Source organism: Lathamus discolor, chromosome 5, assembly GCF_037157495.1.
Source record: "Lathamus discolor isolate bLatDis1 chromosome 5, bLatDis1.hap1, whole genome shotgun sequence".
Taxonomy (NCBI): domain Eukaryota; kingdom Metazoa; phylum Chordata; class Aves; order Psittaciformes; family Psittacidae; genus Lathamus; species Lathamus discolor.
In genome coordinates, this window is record NC_088888.1 from 20,409,517 (window position 1) to 20,422,229 (window position 12,713).

Here is a 12,713-nt window from a genome sequence, read left to right on the forward strand (position 1 = left end):
GTTAACAGTCATTTTCTCTGGTGCCAGCACTCTATTTTAGCAAGGCAATCCCACTCCTTTTCACCCTTTTAAGTGTTTATACCCCTTATGTATCTAAAAAAATTAGTCAAACCTTTTACCTTCTCATTTCCAAAACTAAAATATACAAGCCTTCTTAGTGCTGTGCCACACCTTTTAGCATTTTATTATCCCTCCTCCTTCCAGTGGAGAAGCATAGGCTAACAATCTCAAGATTTAAAACTACTGCAGAAATGCAGAGGTGTGCTCACCCTCTGTGAATGCCATGGGATAATTCATTTGTGTGCATTGTACCTGTGCAACTCTGGGACTCATTTGACAAGATACCAGATGTCTTGAAGCCTCCAGATGTCTCTAATCTAAGTGCTTGCTTCTTGTTTCACCCATCAGTGATACTTCTGAGTAATCTTAACAGGCCAGACTTAAAAGGTCACAGAGCACAACCATGTACTTTTGGAAAGAAGGAAGGATGTGAATGTGTTTTATCAGGGAACATGAGTAAGTTTGTCACTTACTCTCCTATGATGTCTTGTAGAAGAGAAGGGAATTTTGGTGCCTTAACTTTAGTGGAGAGACTCACATTTTTAACTTGTACTGTGAAGCAGGAATTGGTGAAGTATACACGAGTGTGTGCTTTCTGATACTGAAAAATGAATTTTCAGGGATGTTAAAGGGGATGGGAGTCTTTTTAAAACTGTCATCAATCTATTTTGTGCTTTTCTGTCTAAATTGTCTGAGGAAAAATTGGTCCTGGATCTCATGAAATGCATGAGACCTATGCCTATGTGCACTGCAGTTACTGGATTTTGATTGGAACCTCTGTTCGTGGCCTCTCCCAAGTAGCTGCACAACCTAACCAAATAGGGATTAAAATCTAATTCAGTGGCACCAAAATGCTGATGTTTTCCCTTTTTGTAATAAGGCGTTTTTAAGTTCCTAGACTACAGGATAACCCTTGGTTTTAATAATGATAAAACAAAAGAAGCAATATATCTCTAGTGTCCAATTTTGCATCCTCTGAAAGAAATGGAAGAAAAGTCCAATTTCAGTGATGGAAGCTGAATTAGGGCCATAATTTTGTGACTGAAACAATTTAAATAACTTTTATTGCTTGTAGCAGAAATACTCTGTAACTACTTGCAATCTATTTTCTTCAACTGGTTAATTTACATATTTTTTTTTTCAATCTATGGCAGTTCTGAAGGGCAGCAACAAATAAATTTTGAGTTAAAGGAAAATAAATATTAATCATACATCAGTTTTGAAATAAGCTGTGACTTAAAAGTGTTGCAAAAAATTCTATTTGAGCTATGCAAAAAGTTCTCCTTTGGTGCAAAACTTGTAACTTTCAGACCAAGTTCATTTTTCTACCGAAATTTGTAGGGCAATAAAAATAGACAGTAATTGCTCCAGAAAGATTATGTCTATCATATGTTACTTGTATCTTTTTAGTATCAAAAAACAATCATACCTAGTGTAACTTCCTTTGAAACAAAGGATGATGTGTACCTTTGCAGAAGGAGGGAAGAAAAATGTTTGTGGTTAAGGCTGATAAAACATTGGCAGCACCCTGCTGTTGGATGCCATTTACATGACTGCAGTTTCTTTTGCTATCCCTTAACATGCTCTTTTTTGACAAGTAGCAATTTTATTATCTTTACAGCTGTCTGCTGAAATTAAAGAGGTTTTTTTACATGGTTGGTTTGGGGGGGGGGGGTGGGTTTTTTTTTTGTTTGTTTTTTGGGTTTTTTTGTGGTTGTTTTTTTTAATTCTGAATGCAGAGGTCAAATTTCTGTTCCTTTTACTTCTATGGAAAGTATTTACAATTCCTTCAGGGGTTAATCTGAATACAGATTTTTCTCTTGTCAAAGTGGTAATTTACAGGTTGATGTTTTTTCATTGTGGGTTTGGGCACAGCTAGAGGCTGCACTGTACAACAGTTCTGAGCCAAGTGCAGTGACATTGGAATCAATTCAAAGAGATTAGATTCAGCCTTATGTGAAACTTAACTGTTTTCAGTCCTCTCAGACATTTCTTTTGAAAATTATTTTTACACTTTTTTAACTTTGAATGTATTTTTTCCTTACACACTGCTCTCCTTCCTTCCCCCAAACACTTGGGGCTAAAGTTTGGAATGTCTTTTCCTTGAAAGTGATTTCTTTCCAAAACCACTTTGAAATCCCTACAGCTATTCTCAAGTTATGGGATTTCCTCTGGTACCTCCTGATTTCCAACAGGGCTTGTTCCCTCCCTCAGTCCTATGTGTGATATTGCAGCTTATCCATAGATAGTGGATCACGACTGATTCTTCCTTTTTTACAGACATCTGCATTGCACAAGGAATTATATTCACCTGAACCTCTTCACCTCATTTATCCTCCGGGCTATATCAGTCTTCATTAAAGACTCAGTGGTGAAGTGGATGTACAGCACAGCTACACAAGAGCACCAATGGGAAGGACTTATTGCCTACCAGGTAGGGGCAGACACTGGGGTAGTCCTCAGGATATTGGAGTCATCGCTGCAGTGTGTCTGGATGACAGCAGATAATTTAATGTAGTAGCTGTGCCACCCTGTTCTTGGGACAGGCAAGTAGCTGATGCCATGGCATGTTTCTCTGCCTATGGGAAGTTTGCCTATACTAGACAGAAGAAACATGAAGAGGTGGACTTTTGAGATATATATATATATATATATGTATGTATGTATGTATGTATGTACACACATGCCCGTATCTTTTTGCCATGCTGCAGGTTCATTTTTTTCTGGCAGTGACAAGAGTGCATTCATTTACCTAAGCCAACACCTTTTGTGATAGGACTGTCTTGTGTAATGACCAAATTAATTGGTCATTCTTGGAGGTCTTTATAATCTGTTGATGATGAGGAAATAAAAAAGGAAGTATCTGATTAAAATGTAAATTTGAAAGCATTTAGAAAAGCTTTGGGGAAACAGGCCAATTAAATACTTCTAATTGAAGGGAGAGGATATACAACTCTTGTGAATGATGAAAGCATGCCTTTCCCCATTAAGATGTGGTATACAAAATGTACTTGAATCTTTAAAGATGGGATTTTCATTGTCTGTATAGCTCTTGTGTTTCTAGAACATGGGTACAGCATTTGCTGCAGCAATGCAGGGTGGGGGTTGTAAATGGTATGTCTTCTGATGCATACATAGTACCCATCCTTTTCTGACACTTTGCCTAAGGCTTAAGCACTAATACCAAATAGTGAATCTTATATGATGGCTGATTTCTTCTGATCTGCAATGTATAAACTGGCAGAAAATAATACTGTAGTACATATCTTAAATGGCTTGGAAATGTTCACGTCATTCATTCAGTGTTCACATTCAGTGTTCATATGTCAGTCATTCCCTACTTCCAAAAAAAACTAGGCTGTATATTTTCATCAGATCTGATGGATATATTTATTAGGTAATAAGGCTTCATAGTTATCTAAAGCCCTACTGACCACCTCTCTGTAATTTACTAGCCAAGAGAGATTTTGCACTCAAATGTGATGCACTGGGCGATATTGCAGTTCTGTCAAAAATCTTTTGATTTGTAAAATAGTCAGTATTATGACATCCACTACTTGCTCTTTAGTAAATTCTCAAGTGCAGAACAAAATATCTGGGGAAGTGAAGAGATTTGCTGGCTGCAGTTGATACAGAACTTTTCACTTTCAGTACAGTACACTTACAGCACTTACACTACCTTTCATCTTTATGTTGTGCTTTTCAAATTATAATTAATTGGTTATTGAGGGAGAATACAGAACATGCAATTTAATTTTTTTTCTTTTTTTTTTTTTAGGGAAGAATGTTGTTGAAAGCATCTCTCTGCAGCATATAGCACCTATTACTGGCTTCTGCCCCTTTAGTACTCAAATGTGCTTAATTTAGCAAGTGCTGTTTTGAGCAGCAAGAGTAGGTGATAGAATGAGTCTTTTTGGGTTAGTATCTCTTTTTTCTCAGCCCCTCTTGCATTCATTTGAGCTGTGCTTTCTTCCATCACAGGAATCACTTAGCTGTCGATTGGTCTTTGTGATGATGCAGTATTGTGTGGCTGCAAACTACTACTGGTTGCTGGTGGAAGGCATGTACCTCTACACTCTACTGGTTCTTTCAGTCTTTTCAGAGCAAAGGATTTTTCGGCTTTATCTCTGCGTTGGCTGGGGTGAGTTGATCTTTCCATATGCCTGCAGTGGCTGCATGCACCGGCAGACTGTATAACAAGTAAAATCATTGTATTTTGGTTGTAGTGCTGCCCAGTTCAGTCCTGCACTCCCCATTCCCTTCGTGTTCCTGATCCCTTACTTTCTTTGAGCTTGGAGGGTGCTCGGCCAGCACAGATCCTGGATGCTTACACAGCAGAGGCTGTGGGTTCATAATGTAGGGGCTGTGCAACACTGCAGAAACTCTGCAAACCAGTGACAGGCACATGGTACTTTTGCTGCAAGGCTTCCCAATACAAAATACATGAGGGTGATTCCAGGTGAGTGTGGACTTCCCTGGACTCCTCTGCTTCATCTCTTGAAAGTTTCCCATTGCATTCAAAGACGTAACTACTTTTGGTGCAAAATAGCAATGACACCTTGCATATGGTCAAGGATAACAGTAGAGAAATGCTGGCAGCATGAGCTAGGGAGGTGTAAAGGGACTAACAGACAAGGGGCTGCTGGCAGGAGATGTCGGGTTGGTTATGTGGGAAGAGCAGGTCACGTAGTGATTGCTAGGCAAAAAAGTGGTCAGTGTGCACATGCCATGGGCATGTGTATTCTTGGGATCAAGAACAGTGATGCCATGAAATAAGTTGGTTCAGCCAAAGTCAACTTCAGTAGAAATGCTGAAGCTTTAGTTCTTTCATTGTCCAGTTAGCCAGAAAATATGTTACTGTTCAGGATTAATCCTGGTTTTGGAATATCCCTCATGTGCTTTTATTGCATTTGCTCTCTTGCTCTTCTCCCCCCTCCCTTTTTGGTAGAAATCAAGTGACTTTTGGAAAGCTGAAAGTAAATCCAAGTAAATACTGCAAGTACTTTCACAGATTCTAGTTTGAAGATTTAAATTGCTTTGGCTGTCCTCTCTCTATAGATTTGCCACCTCTGAACATTGTAGCAAATTAGTTCACTGCTAAAGTGCATATAAATGGCTTACTGCGAATTACCCAGTGCTACTGAACTGGGAATATATGAGGAGCAAAGGCTTTTCAGCTTATTGATGGGAATAAATAAATGCAAGTAATAGCAGCTTTCTGCTGGAGAATTTTAGTTTAAAAAGTTCTACATGTTCCATTATTGTTTTACAAAGGACATACAGGAAAAACAACAGCACCTTATATACCGGTTTAATCATGTTTTATGAAGAGCTTTACCCTCAAAAAAGAAAAAAAAAGGGAGGGAGGGGGATAGGGGAGCTATCCTGAACCACTGACTGAGGTCATGAAAGGAAATAGAAAATCAGAACAATATTATATCTAGCCAAATTCTGAGGGTATTGTGGTGTTTTATGAGATTTGATCTAAATCACTTCGAGTTAGAGTTTGTTTCTTACAAAAGCAGACAGCAGAAACAGAAGATGCTGGTTTAGTTCTTCCTTTACAATATAGATTTTGCTACTGTTGAATTTCTGGATGAGTTTGTGGAAATGAGTGGCAACGCCAGAACTTGGCACTGGATAAATGGCTTTCATCCAGGCTTCCTAGAAAAGCTCTGCTTGACCCATTTGATACTCATCTCTACAGTTTCTTGCTAATCTAGACATGGCTGCATGTGAAACCTTGCCAGTGATTCTCTATCTTCAAATGCAAAAAGATCTGCTAGTTCAGTGTTCCCAGATTAGTTATACCAGGTAACAGTTTGGTCTCTAAAAGTGGAAAGACAGGAAGGTTTTTTTCCACTTCCTTGCTTCTTCACTGGTGTTTCCGTTTTTGGGTGCTCTGGAATCACCAAATACGTTTCTGGCATATACAATGCTCAGAATATTTAATTTTTGAGCAGCATGATAGAGAAGTCAGTAGGTTCCTGTTTTTGCTGAGAAAGTGCTGCTCTTTGAAATACTTTATCAACTCTAAAAAATAAAGCGGGATCCAAAAATATATATGTATTTGATTGTCAGAACTGATTTGATACCTGGACCCTTTGTTCTGTTAATGAATTGTTCTCTTAAAGGAGAATTTTTAACCTGTTCATTACTCAGCATTTGATGAATAATTATGTTTTTAAAATTTCATGTATGTGTTCATGAACTTAGTGGGTGTTTTAGTCATTTCATGTTATTTCTTCTAATTAGAAGTGAACTTTACGTGATTGCTCACAGACCATATGGTACTGTTTTTGCTGTCTGAATAGCTTTTGCAGTCTCCTGTATGGTCACGTTTGCACTAGCACTTCTCTCAAATGTACATATGAATAAAACCATGTGTTTTCCTCAAGACTTTTGTCCACCTGAGTGTTTGCACATACTGTTGGTCATGATGTTTGCCCTGTTATGCTTCTTTCAAGGAACAACAGGTCTCAAAACAAACAAGAAACCAGAGCAAATTATTTCCTTGGGTTAATCCCAAGCAAAACTCTAATGTGAGGGCCAGCTTTCAAATAGGTAGAAATGTCCCAAGACAATTTCTGTCTGAGCTTTTAAACTGCTATATTAAATAGTGCTTTTTTTTTGGGGGGGGGGGGGGGGGAGGGGGTAAGTCCATGTAATTTTGTAAATAAAAATCACAGAATCATAGAATCATAGAATCATAGAATGGTTAGGGTTGGAAAGGACCTCAAGATCATCTAGTTCCAACCTCCCTGCCATGGACAGGGACACCTCTCACTAAACCATCCAACACAAGGCTTCATCCAACCTGGCCTTGAACGCTGCCAGGGATGGAGCACTCACAACCTCCCTGGGCAACCGATTCCAGTGTCTCACCACCCTAACAGGAAAGAATTTCCTCCTTATATCCAATCTAAACTTCCCCTGTTTAAGTTTTAACCCATTACCCCTTGTCCTGTCACTACAGTCCCTGATGAAGAGTCCCTCCCCAGCATCCCTATAGGCCCCCTTCAGGTTCTGGAAGGCTGCTATGAGGTCTCCACGCAGCCTTCTCTTCTCCAGGCTGAAAAGCCCCAACTTCCTCAGCCTGTCTTCGTACGGGAGGTGCTCCAGTCCCCTGATCATCCTCGTGGCCCTCCTCTGGACTTGCTCCAGCAGTTCCATGTCCTTTTTATGTTGAGGACACCAGAACTGCACACAATACTCCAGGTGAGGTCTCACAAGAGCAGAGTAGAGGGGCAGGATCACCTCCTTCGACCTGCTGGTCACACTCCTTTTGATGCAGCCCAGGATACGGTTGGCTTTCTGGGCTGCGAGTGCACACTGCCGGCTCATGTTCATTTTCTCATCGACCAGCACCCCCAAGTCCTTCTCTGCAGGGCCGCTCTGAATCTCTTCTTTGCCCAGTCTGTAGCTGTGCCTGGGATTGCTCCGACCCAGGTGTAGGACCTTGCACTTGTCATGGTTGAACTTCATAAAGTTGGCATCAGCCCACCTCACAAGCGTGTCAAGGTCCCTCTGGATGGCATCCCTTCCCTCCAGCGTATCAACCGGACCACACAGCTTGGTGTCATCAGCAAACTTGCTGAGGGCACACTCAATCCCACTGTCCATGTTAGCGATGAAGATGTTAAACAAGACTGGTCCCAACACCGATCCCTGAGGGACACCACTCATTACCGGTCTCCAGCTGGACATCGAGCCATTGACCACAACTCTTTGTGTGCGGCCGTCCAGCCAGTTTTTTATCCACCGAGTGGTCCATCCATCACATTGATGTCTCTCCAATTTAGAGAGAAGGATGTTGTGTGGGACAGTGTCAAACGCTTTGCACAAGTCCAGGTAGATGACGTCAACTGCTTTACCCTTATCCATCAATTCTGTAGCCCCATTTTGTTTCTCCCATTTTGTTTAACATGATTATTTCATCTCAATAGAAAACAGAGAGCATAAACCTGCTTTTCAAATAGAAACATGTAAAAGAACATCTTAGTGGCCTTCCTCTGGACTCTGTTCAACAGGTCCTGTGTGCTTATGTTGGGGGCCCCAGAGCTGAACACAGTACTCCAGGTGGGGTCTCATGAGAGCAGACTGGAGTAGAGGGGGAGAATCACCTCCCTCAACCTGCTGGTCATGCTCCTTTTGAGGCAGCCCAGGATATGGTTGGCTTTCTACACCGTGAGCGCACGCTGCCGGCTCATGTTGAGCTTCTCATCAAACAACACACCCATGTCCTTCTCTTCAGGACTGTTTGCAATCCAGTCCCCATGCAGCTTGTCTTTGTGCTTGGGATTGCCACAAACCAGGTGCAGAACCTTGCACTTGGCCTTATTGAACTTCATGAGTGTCATCAGCAAACTTAGTGAGGGTGCACTTCATCCAGTGCCCATGTCACCAGCAAAGATGTTGTAAAGTACCAGTACCAGTGAGGAATGCAACTCATCACTGGTCTCCACGTAGACATCAAGTTGTTTGGCACAACTCTCCAGCCAGTTCCTCATCCATGGAGTATCTTATCTGTCAAATCCATCTCTTTCCAGTTTAGAGACAATGTTGTGCAGGACAGTAGCAAATGCTTTGTACAAGTCCAGGTAGATGACATAAATTGCTTATCTTATCTACCTTATCTACCAGTGCTGTAACCCTGTTGTAGAAGACCACCAAATTGGTCAGGCATGATTTGCCTTTAGTGAAGCCATGCTGGCTGTCAGTAATCCCTTCTTTATTTTCCATATGCTTTAGCGTAGTTTCCAGGGGGATTTGCTCCATGATCTTGCTGAGCACAGAGGTGGGACTGACTGGCCTGTAATTCCAGGTGTCTTACCTTTTTTCCCTTTAAAAAAAAAAAAAAAAAAAAAGGCTGCATCTCATAATGGACTTGTGTGCCTTCAGGTTCCTTAGTCTCAAATTTGATCTTCTCCAGTGGGTGGTTCATCGTTCTCCTAGTCCCTGTCTTTGCCTTCTGTGATTTCAGTGGTGTGTCTGGAGCAACTGCTGGTGAAAACTGAGGGGGGTAAAAAAGCCAACAGAATCTCAGCCTTCTCTGTATCCTGGGAAAATCAGGTCTCCTGTTTCCTTCTGGAGGGCCTTATCCATTTGGTCTTCCTGGTTGGGTGTCCTGTAGCAGACCCCCACTGTTATGTCACCTGTTCCTGCCCTCTCTTTAATCCTGACCTGTAAACTCTTGGTCAGCTCCTCATCCATCCCTAGGTGAAGCTCCATGCACTCCAACTGGTTGTTGATACAGAGGGCAACACCCTGCCCTTATCTCTCCTGCCTGTTTTTCCTGAAGAGCCTGTATCCTTCCATTCCAACACTCCAGTCATAGGAGCCATCCCACCATGTGTCTGTGATGCCAATAAGGTTGTAGCCCTGCAGGTATGTGAACATCTGTGGCTCCTTTATTCCCTATGCTATATGTGTTTGTTTGGAGGTCTTTAAGTTGGGCACCCAATGAAGCAAACTTAGGCTGGAGGGGCTGGAATTCCTTTTTACTGCTCTTCAGGTGCTCTCCGGCTGACCTGTGATCTCTTGCTGGCGCTGGCATCAGACTGGTAGGAGTGGGATGGATTGAGGTTTTCCTTCTCTAATACCTTTAGTTTAAAGCCTTTTCACCAACTTGGCAAGCCTATGACCAAAGATGCTTTTCTTTTCTCTAGCAGATGGACCCCATCAGCCCCCAGTAGGCCAGTTGTTCCAAGGTACCATACTCAATCTGTGTTTTCCTAGGAACGGTTACCAGACAGTGAAGAGTGTAAGGAAAACTTAATAAATATTTCCCAAGTGTATATGATAATGTCAGGACAGTTCTTAATGTTATTAATATTCCATTTAGTATCAATTCGTATGAGTAATTATTCTTTGCTGTTGAGGTGTTTTATAAGGGGAAAAATCTGTTTATCTTGTGTTATTGTACTTTGCAAAAACTAGAAAAGTTATAAAATCTTGATAGATCTAAGGGAAGTAATGTAGTTTTACAAAATGGAATCATTTATATTGATATCATGTATATTGATAGGATTTCATAAACTTTCCTGATTACTTGCAAGGTATGCCTGTAATGGCCACTTCCTTACTGAGTTTTCATACCATACTAGGCTTTGAGATGGCACTGTTAAATACTCTCCATTTAATTTCATGTGGAAAGTGTCTTGCTTATGTCTTCTTTTTCTTCGTAAGAGCATGCATTTGTTTTAAACCCGAGTTCCACATATCTTACTGCAAAAACAATGGGTTTATGCCATTTTCAGAGCTGATAGGAAAAGATAGCAGAGACAGTTATAGTATCAAACCCCCAAATTTCTAATAGGCTAATGGCTGAACAGGTAAATAAGTTGTTCTCTTCAGTCTGGACGTCAGCACAGCAGGAGCTAAACAGGATGCTGATTCAGATAGTCATTACCACTTCCAGAAAAAGAATCTGTTGCTATACATTACTGGTACTTGGTCTTCCTTCCTGTGGCATAAGAAAAATCTTTGCCCGTGGATCTCACCTTCTAGGGAGGACAAAACATTTGCAGAAGAAAGCAGCATAACTATGGAGATCAAGATGATTACATTTTGTTTTGTTTGTTTCTGAGGATGTACAGACTGTTCTTAATCAGGGTGTCCAGGACATCGACTCATCGTGTCTGAGCCTGAATGAAGAGTTGATGAGCTTGACATTGAATTCAACTAGCCGTGTCAGTGGTTTCTGGAGAAGAGTAGTTTGTACTGTAATGCTGCTGAATCAGCAACATTTAGTGGGGAAAAGGACCTGTTCACATTGAAGTGGGGAGGATAGGGGAATGGGGAAACAACAGCAGTGTCCCACAGTGACTGTGCAACTTGCAACATCCAGGCAGGAAGAATGACAGGAGACAATTTTCAGCATGAAAGGCTAAGAAGAAATTGGTAATAAAAAGCTAAATGTTGTCTGAACTTTTGTGGCAATTTTACACCCAGCTGCACTTGCAGCAGGGAAACTGCCATTAAAAATAAATAATCCCCTTCCTTTCAAACCTTGCAATCCAAATTTTGTCTAAGGAAGAATACTTTGAGGGAATGAAGCCATTAAAGACAGGAAGCCTAGCTAGGGTGTCAAAATCTACATCCTGATTGCAAGGAAGATCTGACTGGAACAGAGCCAGTAAAAAAACATTCCCTCTGAAGCCCAGTATTAGTGTAGCAACAGGATGAAGTCATTGTGCAGACCAAATGTTTTCTGTTTCCAAATGAAAACTGTTTCAGGTGAGGATGTGAAAATAGGGATTCTGTCCTGACTGATGGTAGGAAATGTTTGTCAGGAGTTTCTCTTAATTATTTTTGTCTTTTTTTAATACTTTTTGTCTTTTGGATTAAACTCTTCTCACGCTTTTCCTTTCTTAGCAAGAAAAGCATCTCATCTTCTCACATTTTCAGTGCTCTTACTCTTTCTATGTCTAGTCATATTTTTTATCACTTCTTTCAGCTTCTCATCACATATTTCTTGCATTTGTACATCAAGCAATTAATCGAGTCAGACAATCCCGGAAAGTTTCTGAGAGAAGAGAGGATTTGAGTTCTGCTGACAGCAGTAATGTCCTTCTGGTTTTTGTGACTGATTTTTTTTGAGGTTGGACTTCTCGTAACCTGACTGGTTTCCACGTTCTATCTCAAATATGAGCTTATACACTGTCGTGGTTTAAACCAATCCACACAGGTCATCCACTCACACACCCCCCCCCCCCGACCCTCCCCACTCCCGGAGGGATGGGGAGGAGAATCAGGAGAATGTAACTCCCATGGGTTGAGATAAGAACAGCCCAGTAACTAAGGTATAACACAAATCACTGCTGCTACCACCAATGATAATATTGAGAAGAGAAAATAACAAGAGAATACGATACCACCGCCGAACGAGTTCGACCCCCCCGAAGAGAGAGAGCCTGCCCTTCCGGGTAACTCCCAGTTACCTCCCTGGGCATGACGTGCTGTGGTATGGAATGCCTCTTTGGCTAGTTTGGGTCAGGTGTCCTGTCTCTGCTTCCTCCGGGCCTCCCTCGTCCCCAGCAGAGCATGAGACTTACAGAGTCCTTGGCCAGAATGAACATTACTTAGCAACAATTAAAAACAATCGGTGTTATCAGCTCTCTGCCCAGGCTGGAAGTCAAAACACAGAGCTTGCACCAGTTACTAAGAAGGAGCAAAACGGCTCCTGGTAAACCCAGGACATACACCAGCTCATCAGTCTGCAATGCTGTATTCAAAATATGTCCTTATTTAAGGGTCTTGACAGGATGGCAGTGCTCTTGGTCCTGCACAGATAAATTTATTAATCAGTATGTGAGGATGAGTGGAGCCTGTCTTGCTCCTCATACATCTTTCTTCCCTGCCTTTACGTAAAATGTGGTATCATGCAAAGCTATAAATGCCATGTCTGTAGGAATGGAAACTTGCTTAGACCTTGAGGCAGGGCAAAGAAAATGGCATAGAATAGCACCACCTGGTGACGCCTTTCATGGTAACTGCTATTTAGTGGACTCCAGAACAAGCTTCGTCTTTTCTGTTGTTACCAAAATACCTCAGACCTGTTAAAATGATTGGTTTCTGCATGCTGTTCTCAGGACATGGGCTGCTTGCATTAGCAGCTCCACGAATTGCTTTCAGCTCTGCTCATTAGGGAC

General features: G+C 41.5%; 1 protein-coding gene across 1 annotated transcript in view; it reads left to right on the forward strand.

Annotated features, from left to right (window-relative positions):
• GLP1R (glucagon like peptide 1 receptor) overlaps positions 1 to 12,713 on the forward strand; it is a 92,579-nt gene that overhangs the window by 60,329 nt on the left and 19,537 nt on the right. Inside the window, exons 6-7 of the mRNA XM_065680024.1 lie at positions 2,341 to 2,494; positions 4,042 to 4,201. Of these exons, the coding sequence (XP_065536096.1) occupies positions 2,341 to 2,494; positions 4,042 to 4,201 (314 nt within the window). The remainder of the gene's footprint in view (positions 1 to 2,340; positions 2,495 to 4,041; positions 4,202 to 12,713) is intronic.